The sequence below is a fragment of the Odontesthes bonariensis genome, chromosome 13, assembly GCF_027942865.1.
Source record: "Odontesthes bonariensis isolate fOdoBon6 chromosome 13, fOdoBon6.hap1, whole genome shotgun sequence".
Classification (NCBI taxonomy): domain Eukaryota; kingdom Metazoa; phylum Chordata; class Actinopteri; order Atheriniformes; family Atherinopsidae; genus Odontesthes; species Odontesthes bonariensis.
In genome coordinates, this window is record NC_134518.1 from 17,163,405 (window position 1) to 17,183,786 (window position 20,382).

Sequence of the window (20,382 nt, forward strand, 5' to 3'; positions counted from 1 at the left end):
TGATGGTGAGCAGCTATACTTCAACACTTTGTTATAGCAAACCTTTCAAATGTAATTTGACATTCAGTAAGTTTTCTTAAAGAGAATTTTCCCACATCCAAGTGTCTCTTGTGTGAACAGAATTTAATTTTCTTTTCGTTCAGTTTGTTCATTTTCTCATAGATATGTATATGTTAAGTTTCTCAAATGCTTACAAAGCAGGCCACCGTCTTTAAAGCAGTCATTAAAGCATGAAAAATAAACATATTTTTGAAGAAATATAAGAGCCGCTCATCGAAAGAACTTAAACTCTTAAAAGGCACAACCATTTTTTGTAATCCCAGCAATATGCCCACAAAACTTTGTGTAGATTGGTTAAATTGTTGTTCAGAAGAGCAAAAGAAAACAAAAAAAGCTACCACATATCGAATGATTCTCCTATAAATTGGCATCTTCTAAAAAAAATTGTCACTTTTTACAGGGGGAAAAAAACGCTACTCAGTTGCATTGTGGGAAATGTAGGATCGCTCGATTATGGCGTTTAACAGTTCTCCAACCTTTTCCTCCTCTGCAACTGTGAGGATTCTTTTCATTGTTTAGTCCATATCTTTTGAGTTTTTAAACTTTATGCAAGTGCAATATCAAATCAACAGAATAATTGTGTCTCTGTCAAAGAGATGAAGCGCTTTGCAGTAAATTTAGCTATGAGCTACAATTTCATGCAATGAGAAATTCAATACATCCATTAAATCAATAAATACAGATAAAGCTCCTCATCTCATTCACTCCAGTTCTTCACAAACACTGTGTGATTAACAAAACCCAACCGATCAAACTGCCATGTTTTACATGTCAAAATTACTGCAAAATATGCGCTAAAAGTCACCATATTATCTATCTCAAAAGTGATTGTCGATTTGTGCCAAACTAACTGTAACACAGAACCTGGGGATCACCAGTAGATTACATTGTGGTTAGTTTGCAGCAGGCACTGGAAATTGGATTTGTGCATGTGTGTGTGTGTGTGAGATACCTAAGCATGTCTACGGGTGGGTGTTTGTGAGTGGGTGAGTGTTATTTTTGGGGTGCATGCGGAGGAGGAAGGGTGAGGGTGCTGTTTACTCCTTATTCTCTGGGTATATAGTACATCCCAATCCTGCCAAATCCTGGTCTTCAATTACCGGGAGGAGCAGAAAATTACAACAGTGCTCCCAACTGTCACTTTAGAGCTCAGTTTGACACTGAGGGAGAGGCAGTCTGATCTAATTACCCAGCCCCTGAAAAGGCTCAGCCAATAACACAGATACCGTGCAGGCTGAGAGAGATACTCTCACATATGCACTCATAACAGGGAAACACAAACTCCTTTTGGCTTTTTATTTCATGCAGGAAGGGAGGAAAAACTAAAGACATTCAGTGTATGAATCCTGATGTACTTTTCTGCAAATTCGCAGAGAGAGAAAGAGAGAGACTGATGAGGAGATGGAGCTGAAGAGAAAGACAGAGACCTGAAGGTCAGACTTCATTCAAAATGGAGAAATTATTAGGATTCTCCCTCTTCCCTCCCTCTCACAGTGAATATTGTAACTCCTTTTGTGAGAGGACATATCCTTGTGCTGTGGAGACTGACGTTGTCTTTTGTCAGGCGAAGAGTGTTCCACTCTGCAGCTCAATAGATCATATCCCATGGCCAGGAGGAGAGAGCTGCCCTCTTTTCTGTCTATATTGTCAATAGGATCACCTTCAACGTTATCCATCCCTCTCTTACATTACCAATCAAGAAGGGTGGTTTGTATGGGATGTGTGTTTGAATCTTCCTTTTTTCTGAACTGAAGAAACCTCTCCTTTGGTTGTGCACACAGAGACTTACATTGGAGCATTTCTGTTGTGATTGCAGACATTTTATTTTCAATTCTGGTTACAAAGCCTGAGCAGAGAGAGACGGCCCAGCGTGCGTTTCTTCAGCTCAACATGAGCTCTCTATCCAAAATGGAGGAGGCTATTTCCATCCTAATTTAACTTCTAAAAGTATCATTTCATTTTACTGGACATGTAATAAAAGATCAGTCTGGTTAAATCTGCACAGGTTTGCAAACTGCAAAAATACCCCTCTGCTCTCTCTCTGCTGTGATGCTCCCTCGAAATGAGATTCTGTCTGGGAATTTGCGGTGGTTGTGTTGTGTCCGTAAACAAGGTCATTTGGAATAAAGGTGCACAAGCTGCCTTAGGGAGGTCCACATACATACACACACAGAGATACAGAGCATGGGCTGAACTATGAGAGGACATGCAGAAAAAGGAAAACAGCCTTTTTTAGAACTCCATGTCCTGTTAGCGCCGACGCAGAGCAAATGTAGCGTGTTTGAATTGCATGATCTGCGAGCGCACAGCCTCTCTGCCGGCAGGTTGGGATGAGAGGGAGAGACACCGGCCCTGATGTTGACGAAGAGCAAACAAGCCTTTGCTTCATGATCACTGCAGACGCTCGCTGCAGTGGAGATGACGAAGAGGAGGAGGAGGAGAGGCAAAGATGGGGAGGGAATCCTGCAGAGAAACCCTCATCCATTTCTCCTCCTTGCTCATTATTGGCATCTAATTAATTATTAGCATGTGTTTTGGACATGCCTGGGAATGCAGGAGAAGCCACAGATAAAAAAGCTTTGAAACCTCTGCTGATGATGTAGGAGACCTATAAATAGGATATTATTTTTACCCCTGCCATTTTGGCCTCATTTCTGCTTCTCCCCTGTGTTTCCTCTGTGCCACCGTGATGATGTAGTAGTGATGGTGATGATGGTGAGTGATGAGTTCCTGTCTGGCGAGCACAACATTCCAGTAACTTGTGCCCATCAAAGGGGTAAACTAGGACAGAAATGAGACTCCTGTGTTAATCCCTCAGCGCACCATGGCCCTGCTAACTGGCTCTTACGTAAGAGCCCAGAGAGCAAGAAAAAGCAGGAATGACAAAGAGCCTGAGAGAATGAGAGAAAGACTCGTCTTGAAAAATAAAATCCCAAACTTCCCAGGCATGGCCCAGTGGAGCTGTACATCTTATGTAGAAGGATTTCAAAATGAACTTTTTCTCTTAATTATTAAAGACAAAGCACTCTCCAAGCATCGCGGTCCCAGTTGACTAAGCTGTCACGAATAAAAAATCAATTTGATTTGTGTTCACGGACACAGATTTACTCCTTTTGTTTTCATGTTCATGGACACTGAAAAAAAAAAGAATAAGAAACACTGAAAAAAAAGTCATATTAAGCCATTCTATCTTAAAAGTTACACATTAAAGTAATAACAGGACTCCTGTTATATCTAATAATGTTGCTCTTGTTGCATTTGGTCTCTCAGATGTATCAAATGTGTTTGAAGTTTAAAAGTCAAAACCTTTAATCCACTTAATCAGTAACTATAAGAGTCGACTGTTATCTCATTTCATGAAACTGTCATGAGAGGACACGCTCCACAGGAGGGCTGTCACAACATCAGATTTTCTCTACATGATTATAGTTGCCAAACGATAATATTGCGATAATTATAATATTGCGATATCTATGGAAACATTTTTAAAATGATGCTTTCAGTCAAATTCATCTTTAACCTTTAAAGCACATTTTATCCATTAGTGTGCCAAATTAATTGTAGCTTGAATATAAGCGTAGGGTAGAAACTAAAGTAGAATCCTACTTAATGTAGACTGGAAGACAAACAAGTGAACTGCTAAACAAGAAATACAAAGGCCCAATCATCAAAATATAACATTACCTGAAATAAAAACATTTTGTGTACAGCGTATTTCGGAGCAACCGTTCACATCGGGTTGTTCAGCTGTGCTCTCTCTCCAATTCTAAAGGGTATCATATCCTAACCTAGGACTTAGGCCAATCATTTAGTGACGGCTTCGTCCCAGCGGGCACTATCCATGTCTGCTTTCCTTTTCTCATTCGTTGGTCCAAACACCTTTTAACTGACCTGAATTATAGGCTCCCTCTTGCTTCTTTGACATTATCTAACACATCATGAGGGGAGAGGAAATGCTGTCAAGTCCAATGCTGAGATAACTTCCTAACTGAGTCTAACTGCAATTTTTACTCTCTATCGTAACAGTTGTAGCCCTCAAATGGTGAACTACTGCTCTATCAGCTGTTGAACAGCCAGCCTAAAAGAAAACTTATCAGTTTTAACTTGAGAAATAAAGCATCTGGAGGCTGTAGTGATAAAGTGATGCACACAACAGCCATCCAGCAGACCTGACCGGTACTTTTCAGATTTTCAAATAGAATAATTTTGATTTTCAATTATATATTGAAATATTTCAGCCTTCATCGTGAGACTGAGCTGGATTAAGATACATTAATAAACATGATGAGGTCAACAGAGGAGTAATATGAAGATTTACTCACCATCTTTACATCATGACACCATACAGTGTCTGTGAACTCAAATACTTGTTTTATCCATCCTCTACTGTTTGTTATTCAATCTGAACTTTTAGAACTTGGAAATGATCATTTTGATATATCTGGACATATTGATATGATTTTTAATTTATTTTGTATTTCATTAACTCGAATAAGCTAAAAAGGACACTCTTGTCTTGGTTTATTTGTTGAATTTTCTTTATGTTAATGTCAATGTCTTTATGGAAATTTTAAAAAAATACATGTGTATTTGAAATACATGAAATAATTAAATAATAATGGCACAGTTCTGTCACTTGAATGAAGAAAATAATGCCTCCATTTTTTTTATTTTATATATATATATATATATATATATAGATATATATATATATATATATATATATTATAATTATTTGAAAATCATTTAGTATGTTGACATTTTTACTGGTTGGTCCAGTTCTGATAACCCATGAGTCATTTCCACCATCATGTGTGTATGAATGAAAAATTAAAGCGATAAACTGCTAAAGTGACAGTAACCATCTTTGACAGGGGAAAACCCGCGGTTATGACCAAAGCCTCAACCTATACTGGGAATGATCCCACAGGCTGATATTATCATTAATGGATGCGTGATGCTATCGTGTTTTATATCCATCTGTGTGTTTGACGGTGTGTGTGGGTTTGACTAGCAAGTCTTCGTATGCTAGATTTAGTCTCTGTAGTTAAAGTGTGTGTCCGGTCTGTCGGACGACCTCGGGGCGCTTGGCATGGCTGGATGCCAGCCCATCTCAGCTCTGGCCAACTTGTCAAGTGTAACAGGAAGTGCGTTGCTCTGAGCAAACCTGTCGGACATGGTGCCGCTTTATTACAGGATTGTGGTTGAACCTTGCTTTCATTTTCTCTCTTTTTGGGATAAAATAAAACCAGTACAGTATCCACACTATTTCACACTATTACAAGGCTGCCCTAGAGATAAGCATCTAAGCTGTACATTTAATTAATCTTTCAGTAAATTATACAAGACAGACAACGCAAAATTTCACAATTCAAACTATGCTTTCTCAGAGGCAGACGTCTGTTTAATATTTGATTGGCCATGTTCTATTTTGCATTGTTGGACAATCCAATGAACAGCACACTAAAAGAAAAGAAAGATTTTGAGTATACATGCTATTTCGAATACTTTACTGTATGTACATTTCAGTTTTCAATGGCCACATTAAGGATAGAGTGCTGTAGCTTGTAGTATGAACTTGAGACAAAGCACAAGTGCTAAAAGCTACACTTGCTGTTGAGTTGTCTCCAAACAAATTCTGTGTTTTTTCTTGGTGAACAAGATGCTACATAGATTAATTGATCCATTCTTACTTTAATCTATACATAGTGGTAAATGATGTGTCCTATGTGCATTAGAGAGAAAATCGAAAGCAACAACTTAGCATTTTTACAAACATTACAACTTACCTAAGTGCAAGAAAATTGCTGAAAGGGTAAAAAGGCGTTAAAGTTGTAATAAACTGGGCTGCAGGCAAGGGCATCAGGACAAATAGTGTTTGTCTTGTACCATATTATATACTGCTGTATACATTGTTAAATATGATGCATCATGCTTAACAGTCCCATTCATTTTTAAGGGCACTTTTTTTATATTACAGAGTGAACAAGAGCTTATGAAAACACTGATTCTGGTGTTGTTCTTTAAAAAAAAAAATTCCATAAGCCAAAATGTTGACTTTCAAAGGATTTATTTTCTGTCCTACAATTCTAATCTTTATTGACCTGACCTAAAACCCTGAATATGCACCTGTTTCTTCTCCATCCAGCTGCTACTATTTCCTTCCCATAAAATAATGAAAAATGTTTACACTTTCACAAGATTTTGAGATATTCATTCATTTAGCCTAGCTGCTTTCCTATCACTGACACAAGCCAAGGTAGATAGTTAACGCCAGCTTATGTGGTTAACTAACATTGGCTGTCAGTATGGAGACACCAGCTAGCTAGCTAGCAATTTTTCAGTTAAAATCATTCTTTCCACTGGGTTGAGACATTATTTAGATTTTCTGTACAAAGCTGGTTTCTCTTTTTGTTGAAGGTAACTTTATTTGTACAAAGAACAAAATGTTTGGCTACTAATTGAACTTTAAAGCAATACTATGTAACATTTCTACCTTAAAATAACAGCTCGAAAAAAATTGTACGGCTAGAATGAGTTTTAATATTACGATTGGCCTGTCTCCTATGCCCTTCGGGGGTCTGAGTTGGAAAAACTGCGCTATGTAACTTCGCTGGAGCGGCCCGGTAGCGGTCCGGGAGCTGAGCGGAAGTACTTCGACTTGCTTTCTGGCACACCTACCGCAAAAACAAATAGACCCCTCTCACGCTCCCAGGTACATTTGATTACTCTTACCTTCTCGGTCGACATAGCTTGCACCTTCTGACTCCTCGCCGGTTCGTCAACAAACGTGAAACGTGAAAGCGAAAGGGTGTTGTATTTACGACAGTGTAACCGTACATTACCTCCAAGCCTGTAGGGGGAGCTCCAGAGTGGGCTTTTTGAGAAGTTACATTGTATTGCTTTAACACAATTCATGTTAACTCTGGAAACCTAAAAAAGACAATTCCTGTGGTGAGTTAGATTAATCTAAAGCCCCTTTCACACTGCGACCCGCTACCTTAGCGGGTCCAAATTGCACCTTCGACCCGCGTCGAGCAATGTGAACGCTTGGCGTGTCAGGGTGAACCGTGTCGCCTGAAGCCGAGTTCAGGGGGAGTTGCCTAGTGGCAGAGCGTCACACGAAACACATAAAATGGTGGGCGTGTACAATGACGTAGGCACAAGCCATGCGTCGGAGGTAGGGTTAAATACACCTGTCTGCATCAAATTTTTCAAACAAACGATGGCGGGACACCTTGAGAACTCATTTTTGCAATGCAGTTCATGGAGATGTTACTTTACGGTGCGTCTTGCTGCGTGGGAAACCGCGCTCTCCCATCTTTCTCGCCAGCCCTTCCAGCAGAGGTCCATCTTTCACCGTCCCCGACATGTGACGGTAAATAACGTCCTCTGCTCGGAGGCTGAGGAGCTCGCGGACCTCCTTGTCTCGCCAGTTGGCCATATTAAAAATTGTCTCGAACTTGATGTAGGCTAAAACAGAGTAAAACTTGTCCTCACCTGTCGCTGTTGTTCTGAATCAGCTGTCCATTCTGTCTTTTAAACTCCTCACGTCACGCCCACGTCCGACCCGCGTCGATTGTGTTCACATCAAACTCGGCTCGGCAAAAAGACTAGGGTCCGACGTGGGTCGAAAGGCGAGTCGAGTTGACGCGGCAGCCCGGGTCGTCAGTGTGAACACAGCAGCGGACACGCTAAATTCGCGAATTAAACGCGGGTTATTCGGCAGTGTGAAAGGGGCTTAAGATGCACTTCAACATCACATTCCTACATGTACAGGAGGTGGGAACATGGGGAAAGAAATCCTATCAGAAACTCGTATTCATCCGTTAGTAATAATATGATTTAACCTTTTGTAGGGCCTATGGAAATTCTGTTTGATTTAAACAGATATGCAATTTATGTCTCATTTGTGATGCAGTTTCTATCTGTTAAGTGGTTATATCCCAACATCCCTTTTTGAAACCTTTGTGGTACATTACCAGAAGTTGAGAGTTTTATTCATAAAACGGGAATGTTATGGAAATGCAACCCTCTAAGTTCCCAAAGCTGCAATTCATTCAGACTTTTGTCCATTTTACATGCCTTTTGTTATTTGTCTGTTATATCTCAATTAAAGAGCTTGATGACTTTTACAGTTGGCTCTTTTGTTTTGGGAGGCTCCATGTCAGGTGCTTCCAATGTTGCACAGGTTTGTCATTATCCTGCTGCAATCTGTACACCATACTCTGTGGTCAAGGTCAAATGAAACTAACCCACCTGCTCATGGCTGCCTCACCAGCTCTTATAAATCCTGTATTTCTCATCCCTCTCTGCATAGGATCACCACAACTGCAGCCTGTATGATGGACCTGCGCCGCTACCCTCTAGATGAGCAAAACTGCACCCTGGAGATCGAAAGCTGTAAGTACTGTTGTCCCTGACAACCAGCTCTCACACCCACATGCAGATTTAGAATTAAGCAAATCCCACATACAAATGCAGCTCTGCCTTCCCAGCGGCACCAAGGTAGAACGGAGGTTGATAAGATTGGATGTTAAATGCTGAGAAAGGCTGATGTGATATCCAGAGATATGCATCAAGAAGAGGAACATCACTAATGGCTCAGTGACTGATAACATCCAGCCTAATTAATTCAACTCCAGCTGCAGTGGCTTCCTAAGACGTAGAGGAGCCTGATTAGGTCCAGTGTTTCAGGGGTGTGCTGATCGTGAATGTTATGTGTAGCTTTCTCCTGAAACTGTGTTTGTACAGTACAAAGAGCTCATTTCACATGGAGTTTGTAATTGTACGTGATCCAGTGCTCTCGAGTGGAGGGAGTGGGGGAGAACATGAGAGAGAAAGACGGGGTCCTCTGCGTGTTTTATCTGGGTCCCCGGAGAGAAGGATTATGGGGCTGGGATGTGGTGTAGGGCTCAGTCTTTGCGGGTTTGATCACACTATTGCCAGTAGCTCTAAGCAGCACAAAAACAGCACGGGTCAGAACTGCCCTTCACTGCTCCTCTTTCACTATACTCGCCATCTCTCTCCTCATCGCTCCCTCTTTCCGTTTCTCATCTCCTTTCTTTGCACAATCTCATCCTCTTCTTTTTTTTTCCTCCCATCCTTTTTATCTATCTCCCCATCACTCATCTGCTCTTTTTTTCTCCTCCTCTCTCAGCAGCCCTACAAAATGAGCGCACACACACTCCCACACTCTCAGTCTCTATCTCTCTGTCACATACACACAGAGCTCCAGTTTTGATCACTAGGCAGTATCTGCTCTCATATGGATTAACTGGCAACGGTTTTAACATTGGAATCTCTTCATGCCAGAGCATGCTATTTTATTCACACTAATGAGCCCAGAGAACTCTCACTTCCCTTGATAAACTTGATGCATTTTTAACAGACACAAGTCTTAAAACCCAAGATCCCTCAATATATCAGCAGCTCACTACTGTATCTCAGGCCACTGGTCTCTTATGCTGGGCTGTAATGAGAGATGATTAATTTCCACCTCTACATTACTAAACATTCATTTCACCCATGCAAATACACACTAATGTGTATGCATGTCTTCGCTCACTCTGCACTGTCTGTCTTCGTTTTGCGGGACCCTCATGACAGCGCAAGATATCTGATAATCTTCCAACAGGTGTATCACACTAATGGACCCCAAAACTGGTCCGCCTTTTATAACAAGCTATGAAATGTTCCATTACATCAGCCATACTAAAACTGTCCCTCCTCAAGTGCTTTGACACTCCTCTGATCCTGCTCTGTCATGGCTGACATCAGAACAGCAGCATGGTGCCCTAATGCAGGCTTTCATAAGGCTGGAAGGTTTCAGCTTCGGCTACATTCAGTTCCAGTGTGTTCAATTTTTGTGTCTTTTATTTTAACTTGCTCAAAAATGCAGCGATAGCATTGGTGACAAAAAACAACCACGAGTTGATTCTGTCAGAAACGATGCCTTTCCTTAAATTCCTTTGCACCGTAGCGCTCTTCTGTCGAAAACCCGTCTGTGAGCCACGCTGCTGCACCGGTTGACGTATTCCTTTATTATCATGAGCGCACGCACAGAGGTTTATTTTGAGTATATCCCAAATACACTGTCCTGTTGCTGTGAATACTCACTAGAGCGCCAAATGTGCTGCTCAGCTGCAAAGCTCAACAAATGCATAATTTACTCCTGCTTGAGTCATGCTGGCCATGAGCTACAGGAGCCAGCTGTTTGGGAGAATAATTGAGTCTGTTTAGAACAAAAACTTCACATTTGTGGCCTATTACTTTAACTGTATGTGATGTAAAATCAGACCAACGTGAGAGACAGAAACCATCTTTTTCATGGCACTCAGAAACATTATTGCAGATAAAGGGGCAGGTATAAATAATGAAATGAATGTCTCTGGTACTGTGTTCCTGCAGACAAAAGCCATTGCTGATATTATTAGTAACACCTGTGCTTCTCCTGCTATGACAAATCAAAATGTCTGCTGTGAAAAAGGCCTGTGGGTGAAACCGGCTGCCTGTCTAACCAATAACAACCCAACGTGAGCACCATGACTAACTTCACCTTGAATGTCAGCGCCTCAGCAACAAAGAATTTCGTGTTAATTTTTAAAAATCAAAGCCTTGGAGTTTAATTATTCATCACATCTGAATAGGTCACCGCCTCTAATTTGAGTGCGAGGCAGGCAAAGGAGAACTTCGGAGCGGGGAGATGGCTTCTCTCTGTGTGGCTGTTCATGTCTGAGGCAGACAGTTCCTGATGCAAACATCAGAACAATGGAAGTGCATCAACGTTTTGTTTCAGGATTAAATTCAGCTTTCTGCTTTAAAAGCAAGCTGTATTGCTTTTGTAGAAGAGCGTGATGTAAATTATTGACGACATGTTGCAAACAGGTTTCCCTATTGCCGTTAGAGAATTGTTTTATGTGGTTATGAGGACAACTAAGGAGACAGCAATCCATCACAGTGAACATGCAGCCACATTTTTTTTTTTTTGGTAAATGTTTGTCTGTGAGTCTGTAGTCTTGGTTTGTTCAAGGCCTCCTAAACATGCATGATGTGAAAGATTGTGAAGCAGTGTAAAGATGTGGGAATTTTTTAGAATATCCTCCCAGCATCACTGTGCATTTATCATTTAGGAATTTTAAATGAATGTATAAATCATTTTATAATACATTAAATTGTAACTTCTCTTTCGAGTTTAGATTTTTTTTTTCTATTGACTTTAAGCACTTTTAGTGAAAAGCGAGTGTCTGATTAGTTTTCAGGTAATTGAAAACACTAATTGACTGAAACACCACGATTTCCCAAGAAATCAAGGCATTGATATTTTTTTGTTTCCTTTTTTTCCATACCTCTTGCTCATCTTGTGTCTCCTCAGATCTAATCTGACTACTCTAGAAAATGATGAGCGAACTTGTAGGTAGTGGGCCAACAGAGAAGAAACCACAGACGCTGACATTTAACATTACTGCGCTGTGCTATGATGTATTACACCCATTACTGGATGATGATAATGAGTGTCCTGCCTCTCTTCTCTGTAGATGGTTACACCACAGATGATATTGAGTTTTACTGGCGAGGCGGAGACGGTGCTGTGTCTGGGGTTGACAGAATAGAGCTGCCACAGTTCTCTATCGTCGACTACAAGCTCATCTCCAAGAATGTTGTCTTCTCGACAGGTACACAACACAGCAGTCAACTTCGTCTTTGGTCTTTTGACTTTGTAGTTTCAGGATTTTATCTGCATTGATCGTTATGCTGTTCTGACATTTGAATAAAAAATAAATGAATTAAAAGATAACCATCTGTGTTACCACAATTCGGAAAATGTTATTTCTCTGCCTGTGCCTTCTTCAGGCTCCTACCCCCGCCTGTCCCTCAGCTTCAAACTGAAGAGGAACATCGGTTACTTCATCCTGCAGACGTACATGCCTTCCATCCTGATTACCATTCTCTCCTGGGTCTCCTTCTGGATCAACTACGATGCATCGGCTGCCAGAGTGGCCCTGGGTAGGATTGCCTCGCCTCTGCTCAGCAGTGACCCAAAGTCAAATGACAACAGACCATGAAAGAAGCCATTTGACACATATTAAGCCTTTTACACTTGAACATTGTAAATCCATGCATTATTATGTCTATAATGAGGCTGACTTGTTGACTCTGTATTTTCCCGAGCATTTAGATTTTTTTATTATTAGCTCTAAGCTTGTGAGTGATAGCAATGTGTGATAGGCTGCCTGGCTAAATGTCTGTTTTTCAGAGATGACTATATGCATGACTCATGCAGAGCGAGAAGCTCTGCAGCCTGACCTTGATGCACGCTGTCTTTCTCTTTTCCCGTCCGTCTGACTCTCAGTGGTCAAAAAATCCCGCTTATCAGTCACATCACAGCCAAATTACAGCCGAACAAAAGGTGGAATCAACTGCTTAAATGCAGCTTGATGTTTCTATACCACGGCCGTACCAGCGCAAGCAGGTTGGAGCCTGAGACAACGCTGCTGGGAGGTTCGCTGCTGATTTAAAAGATGTGGCTGCATGCTCTCACCTTCCTGAGAATGTGCAGCAAGCGAGTGCAGCCAATGAAAGCCAAGGCTCCATGCTACAGAGCTGCTGCTGGGTTATTTATAATATGTGTGAATCTGACCAAATGCAGATTGTGCAGGCAGATGAGTAATGTATCAAACACAATGTGTGTGTGTTTAAAAAAAAACCCAGAACAGGTGAATCGTGCTGTGACTAAAGGCAGATGTTTGTGGCGATGTGAAGTTCTTTGTATTATGTGTTCTTTGTCCATATGGATACATGGTTGGTTATAACCTGTCTGACACAAATATCACAGTTGCAGTCTCAGGAGCTTTTATATGGATGTTTTTATCCATATGGGGTTACATTCTTTCAGGCTTGTCCGTTTGCTATATTTAAGTCCTCTATAATGTATTTGATAGACATGAATGCTCATGTTCACAAGCACATACGCGAGTTCTTTGAAGCATTGCACCTGATATCGCAAATTCTAGTGAAGCAAGACCACTGTGTTCAGTCATTCACTAATTCCCATGCAACAAACAGTGAGGGATATTTTTAGTGGTGACATGCTATGTCAGAGAGGAGCCTCATTTATTTCGAGGTGATATGGTTAAAAAATAGTTTGAGGGTCTGTGGCGTAGTGGGTCGAGCAGGCGCCCACACATACAAGAGGCTATAGTCCTCGCTGCAGATAGCCCCAGTTTGAGTCCCACATTGGACAGCCCTTTGCTGTGTGTTGTTCCCCCTCTCTCTGCCCCCTGCTTCCTGTCTCTCTCCACTGTCCTGTCCAATAAAGGCATAAATAAAATAAAAAAATAATTAAAAAAAAAAAAATAGTTAGAGAGACACTGGTTTTGGAAAATTTAAGTCTACCATTTTTCTCTTAGCCAGAGACGAGTATATATCTTTGGACAGACCCTTTTATTTTATTTGATGCCGTCTGAAATGGAAACAGCTATATTGGGCTACAAACTTGCTGAGTATCAGTGGGATCAAATAAAAATAATTATTATCCCATAGGCAGAAAGTAATAAAGCAAAGCTGAGCAAGAAAACCGAGGGGAAGTGAGGAGGTGTCTGTTTCAGGGCTTTCTCTCAGGTGAAGCCCACAGTTTCATATCTGTTTACAGTTATCATGACGCCAACTGGATAATTTTAATGTTTTTATTTTCTATGATTTGCATCATAGCCTTCTACCTTGAGCTATTTAGCAATAATCACAAAGTACAGCTGCATATGAGAGTTTTGTGAGTTTTCCAGGAATTTGTGCACAAAGACTTTGAGAAATGACATCATTAGTCAGACCTAAAGGCAACACAGAAAAGAGCAAAGTCCAGTACTACTAACTTTCTGAAGACCATGAGTGTCTGTGCAGAAATGCTTGTTAACCCATCTGAGAGTTGTTGAGATTTTTCAGTCTGGAGGATCAGACTGATGGCCTGACAGATTGACAATTTAATCTCTACAGCTGCGCTGCTATTGTCTCTTATCATCAAATGTACCATATTTACAAAAGGACAAATGCTATCTCAAATGACTCACATTAAGATTCTGTCTACCCTTGTGACCCCACTGATCTCTAGGGATCACCACGGTGCTGACCATGACCACCATCAACACACATTTGCGAGAGACCCTCCCTAAGATCCCCTACGTGAAGGCTATTGACATGTACCTGATGGGCTGCTTTGTGTTTGTCTTCCTGGCCCTTCTGGAGTACGCCTTTGTCAACTACATTTTTTTCGGCCAAGGCCCTCAGCGACAGAAGAAGGCAGCTGAGAAAGCAGCCACAGCCAACAACGAGAAGCTGAGGCCCGACCCCAACAAGGTACGTGTGCCAGGAAACCTCCTCTCAGAGTATCTGTGCTGTCTGTTGATATGTCTGTTTTTCTGTGGGCACAGTTGACTTCTTCTCCTCTCGAGGCCAATGTGATGCTGTGACCAATGCTTGATGTCCTGTACCAGCACTCCTGCTCTAGCTCTCCATTTTTCACTGGTTTAGCTTTGTGTACCAACGTTATTACACAGACTAAGATCTGAAAGAATGAATGCAGAAGCAATGACTGGTTTTTAAATACTTTATCTTCACATTTCTCTGTCTCTCAAAGGTCAAGGCACCTTGGAAAATCACTGGCTGTGGCGCCAAAGCCCTCTCTTTAAATTTTACTCAGATGCTAAAGTTAGCAACAACGACGGCAACGTTAAAACAACAACAAAAAAAGATAAATAAAACACCCTTTCCTTCTGAGTGTGGCAAGCTACGATTTCCCCTAAGTAACAGTGCTGATTTTGTATGCTTGCAGTGGCTGGTGGGAAATGTAGTTCAGAGAGATGATGCTCTGTATGCCAGAATGAAACAGAGGGAAATTGACGCATATGACTCGATGTGGGATCCCATCTTTGTGGACGATGCCGCATTAGGACTAGGCGATCAAAGAAATAAGGTACTGGAGGTTTTGAAAGTCAAAACTGACAATGTCATCAATCTGAATCAATCCAGATCAGAGGAAAATGCTGTAGGTTTTGTGCATTTCTTTGATTTTTATAGAATTTTAAGGCAACCTTGATCATCACTCCCACCATTGTGTTTTTTTCCCTCTCTTGGTTTGCTCTTCATGCATTTTCCTGACAAACATGGCTTCGCAGTTTCTTTTCTGCAGGCACTGATTTAATCTTAAGTCTAGATGTACATCTGAATTGATGGGAAATGACAAACAACCGTAGCTTCTCTTAAGATAATATCATTAAGATACAAATACTGTACGATCTCTGAGGCAATTGATAAATCTCGTAAAACTATGTGAAGCAACTGTAGAAAAAAAAAAAGGAATCGTCAGATAAGAGAAAGAAATCATTTGGAGTTTGATGAATAGCACCGACTGAGTGGCTTTGCTTCAAAGTGAGTTAGAGAAAAAAAACAACAGAATACATCAAGCTGACTTATGCAGCAGGAAGGGATTGAGTTTTAGGGATGTTTTTCCTCAGAAGTCAGGCTATGGATGAAGAAATGTTGATCTGAATTCACTTTCCACAACGTCTCTCCCGACCTGCCCCGAACCTTTTAGCCACTCCTCCATCTTTACAGAGTTCTTACAATTTCTCTCAACCTTCTCCTGTCATATTTTTTTTATACTTTGCTTTTTTCTCTTATTTTATTTCTATTTTTATGAGTTTTCTATTGAGTTTGTCTTGTGTATCGGCAGAATTTTAACCACACGCTGGTTGAAATTCTGAGATGACAATTAAGGTTTCTCCATGAGAATTAGTTTCTGGAGTGCATTGTGCTCCTTCAGGAGTGTTTTCTCATAGTGTTGTGGTTGTATTATCACTCAGATATTGACTGACAGATCATCAATAATGTATTCAGTGCTTTGACAGTGCTTAGAATTGGTCTTCACTGTAAGTAGCATCGTTTTTGACTCATTTGCATTACCCATTTTAGCACCTCATCAGTATTTTTACACACTGAATCGCTTAAATATCATTACAGCAATATTTGCTCTGATTCATAATTTTCTCAGAATTATTTTAAAACACTCTCCCTTTGGCAGTAACTTCTCATGGCTCCTCGTGTTTTTTGCACCTTCACACAGATGACCCCCGATGACAACATCCTGTTCAGTGCCATGGAGATGAAGAATGAGATGGGTGGTGCTGGGGATTTGTCCCGGGGCCTGGGAGCACCCGGAGACCCCCGCAACACCATGCTCGCCTATGACAGCTCAACACTGCAGTACCGCAGGGCAGCCATGGCCCGCCAGAACTATGGCCACAGCGCCTTGGAGCGCCACGCCCAGAAGAAGTCGCGCCTAAGGAGACGGGCCTCCCAGCTCAAGGTGAACATCCCAGACCTCTCCGACGTGAACTCTATCGATAAGTGGTCCAGGATGATCTTCCCCACTGTCTTCTCCTTCTTCAACGTGGTGTACTGGCTCTACTACGTCCATTAAACATGGGGGAGTCCGGTGGCCGGGTTCCCGGCATGCATGCGAAGAAGCAGAAGAAGGGGTGGGGAGGGAGAGAGGGGTTTTAGGGGGAGAAATCACGAAAGAGAGATGATGCGAGAGCGAGAATGTGAGTTGAAAACAGTGCGCTGACTTTTTTTAGCTGGTCCGTTTTAGACAACGTGAGGAGAATGCAAAGACTTTTAGATGGACTGCAGCAGCACCCACTTCAGTCAGCAGTGACTCTTTTAGGATTTGGGAAACACCTTAAAACGACTGACAAGCACTCGAAAAAGAGGAGTGAGTTTTAAAAAGACAGTAATGGTGCCTGTTCCAGAATTTCAGTATATCACTAATATTTGTCATTCGTAGCTTACTCTCTGTGGATCAAATATTTATGCTTGTGTTTGCATATATTTTAAGAATTTCTTTTTGTTTAGTATCTATTTACTTCGTAGCCGAGCTGTCTGCATCCAGGAAAGCTTTATAAATGATTTTAAAGGAGTCATCCTTGATAGTCTATTTTCCTATAATTACTGTGTATCAAAACATCCTTTAAAAGCATGCTTCTGTTTTATTTCATTTGCATCTCAGTCATGATGATGATGAACCACAAAGCCTTTTAGTTTTACTAGTTGAGAGTTTTCTGTCATTTAAAGTTTGTAGCTTTGGCTTAGAACGGCCCACCTGGGTGGATGGTTTGATCGTCACTGGATGGCAGCAGGTGGACAGCAGGGGGCGCTGTCTTCTCTGCACGTCAGTGTGGGGTTTTAATGATGCCAGAAAACCCGGTCACCACTTATTAAAGGTCCCATATTATCTGGTGAAAGAGCAGAACTGTGGAACCAATGCTTTGGCCGAGTTTATGATTTGCTTTTGCCGTGCTGACAGAATTAAGTCCATTTAACCGTGTGTGCTTTTTCTTTGTTTAAAGAGTACTTTTGACTCTGTACTTTTTTGCCATCATGTAAGGAGCTTCGGAGGCTGAGAACGGTTTTAACGCAACGGAAGCTGGTGTAAGAACTTTCCTGCCGAGCTGAGTTTCATTGCAACCAGAGTTGCTGCATAAATATGGCAATCCACAATCATCATTATCAGTAGAGTCGAATGATAGAAGTATGATGCGTTCCATTGTGATTAGGTTTATGTTTTGGAAAACTGTAGATAAACATAAATCATATTTAAAGAAAAAGAGATGATTCATTTTTATAAATCAATGGTCACATTATCGTGTAAATACTATGGATTTATTCTATTTAAATGGGTCTTTGTTGTTGTTTTTGCAGTTTAAATACAGCTCAAATGTTCCATTCAGTCGGAAAAAAAAAGAAAAGAATGATTTAACTAAGGAAGAATAAAACACAATTCACAACTTTGCTGACTGTACCTTTGGGACTTTTCTCTCTCTCTCTTTTTTTTTTTTTTTAATGGACTCTGAAAGCATCTACTTGCTGAAACTAAAGCACTTCCAGACACCAGTGACTTTTGGGTCAACGTTTTGATCTCAAGAAACGACTTCACAAGGACCCCAGTATCCAGGCATCGAAGTCAGGCATATTTTGTACAAAGTTTCTGTAAATTCCAATTGTAATATTTCATATTGACTGTAAATATCTTGTGTAATGATTGTCAGCTATTATGAAGATGTATCTAAATTAAATTAAAAATCAATTCAGTCTATCACATTAACAAAAGAATAAATGGGTGGCAGTTTTATGTTTCCTGTGTGAACGTGAGGTAGATGGGTGATTGAGTGTCTGAATGAGCGAGTGAACAACTAAGCTTGACACGAGGAATGAGTAGGCAAGCGAAAGAGGCAAATGCAGGGGTGAACAGAGATGTAAGCGCTGCAGCTGGGGACTATTGGCTGCGTAATGGATGGAGAGGCAGAGGAGCTGGAGCGAGAGGCGACAGTGGTGGTCTGGGCTGAGGAATTGGCTGGGCTTTGAGCAGGGCTGAGCTCGACCCCCAGCCTCAGGGGACATTAACGCAGAGAGCCATAGATACAGAGGCACTCTTTGGACCTGACTTTGGGCTGCAGGGGCCAGAGCGCCTGTTTCAACAACAACAACAAAAAAAGGGTAGGGAGTGAAAGAAAATTACAAAGAGGGATCCATCCGTGCATCCATCCATGCCTCAGCCTCTAACTGCATCCTCCCCTCACTCTGCAAACTGACTCCACTCTGCGCTGCACTCGCTTCCTGACCTGGCCACGTAAATGGATGCTTGTGAATATTTGATGGTGCAAAACACAGAATATTCAATATTTAGAATGTGATTTTTTTTTCTCCAGCAGGAACTAATGTGAATCTAATGTTTGATTTGTAACCAAGGGGACCAGAAGAGCACAATGAGATATTAACTGGCAAAACATCTGAAACTGTATGAATGTTGTAAGGCTCATATAGAAAAACCTTAGAAACACAGGAAGGGCGGGTGAACATAGAGCCCAGATTGACTGCTCATGTTTGAGTGTTTTAAAGCTACAGATTGTTGTGTGTGTGTGTTTGTGTGATGCTTCCAAAACTACCTAAAAAGGCAAATTGGTGTGAAAACTGATGTAATGTGACGTGTAACCTTGTTCTTTCATGCAATGGTAAAAATCAGCTGCGCACCACAACATAACAGATGTATTACCTCAGTACAGTAGACAGATGGTTTGGGCTAAATTGGCCTTTTTTTTCTTTCTCTTCCTCTTCTCAAAAGGGGCATTAGTGTTGACATCTAAAAAGGGGAGGGGAGGCAGATGCTTCCTGCTTTGTAGTGTTTCCGTGTCACTGGCGTAATTAGCAATGCACAGACCTCAGCTCTGTGAAGTCATGTGTATGAGTGTGTTTAAGTTCCAAGAGTGTGTTTTGTTAGTGTATGTGTGGAGTCACAGCTGTGCCACTGGGAAGTTGGCAAGCCAACCAAGCCAAACTCCACCAGAGCTGACTGGGATGGGTGAGAGGGTGAGTCTGACAGACTTGCATCACGCCACTCCCCTGTTACACACGTATGTGACGGAAAAACACGTTAAGCTGCCAGGGAGAGAAGAGCCCTTCTGCGTCATCTGTCCACGTATTAAACAAGAAATATTACAATCTTTGATTGATTATAATAAATCAGCTGCCAGTTCATGCTGTGGAAAAGACAACAATGTCAACATGAGGAAGTGGAAAGCCTCCTACATGAATGCCATCTGTGCAAGAAGCTGCTTTTTTGTTGCCCATCAAACAGTTTCACACACATACCTGTAAACATATTCACCCAGTTTGTAAATCGGTGTGATCAAATCTCAAGTCTCAACACACAAATTACGCTAAGCCTTGAACATCCTGGAAAAATACATAAGCGAACAGAGGTCTTTCCTTGCATGCACCAATAAAGCATTTTATTATTGATCTTTTCAGTCTTACTAACAACAAATCACGTCTGAACACTGTGGTCTGCATTCCCCACCTGTTTTCACACTGACTCCTCATGTATGTTTGCCCTGAGCAGTCTGCTCAGTGTTCGGCTGTCAGTTCAAATCTCTTAATGATCCACTGCACCAATTTTTCTCCTCCATATTAGACCGACATCTCATTTTGAGGCTTTGTCCTATATGTGCTGTCACAGCTGTGTTTTTCAAATATGTATGAGTGTTTCTGTTTTCTATAAAACAGTACAGACTACTGAACTACTGACTCGCCATGCTGCAATATAAAGTGAGAGTTTCATTAAAATAATCTCAAGTGCTGAGTCACCTCAACACTTGCTGCTACATTTCCGAGCACAATTAGATGGCTTATTTCCCCTAACAGCTTCAGCGCAAGGAATGCAAACACACCTGTCATTGCAAGAGGCGGATTTAAAGAAGGTGTGCTGTCACTTAC

At 41.3% G+C, this 20,382-nt stretch overlaps 1 protein-coding gene across 2 annotated transcripts in view; it reads left to right on the forward strand.

The window, feature by feature from the left end:
• The window catches only part of gabrb2a (gamma-aminobutyric acid type A receptor subunit beta2a), a 33,099-nt gene extending 14,897 nt beyond the window's left edge, over positions 1 to 18,202 (forward strand). The window contains exons 5-10 of one of the 2 annotated variants that reach the window (XM_075481217.1): positions 8,381 to 8,463; positions 11,598 to 11,735; positions 11,914 to 12,066; positions 14,165 to 14,409; positions 14,885 to 15,025; positions 16,175 to 18,202. In XM_075481217.1, the coding sequence (XP_075337332.1) occupies positions 8,381 to 8,463; positions 11,598 to 11,735; positions 11,914 to 12,066; positions 14,165 to 14,409; positions 14,885 to 15,025; positions 16,175 to 16,531 (1,117 nt within the window). In that variant the 3' untranslated portion in view covers positions 16,532 to 18,202. The remainder of the gene's footprint in view (positions 1 to 8,380; positions 8,464 to 11,597; positions 11,736 to 11,913; positions 12,067 to 14,164; positions 14,410 to 14,884; positions 15,026 to 16,174) is intronic. The other variant, XM_075481218.1, reaches the window with a different exon arrangement.
• Positions 18,203 to 20,382: the final 2,180 nt, after the last annotated feature.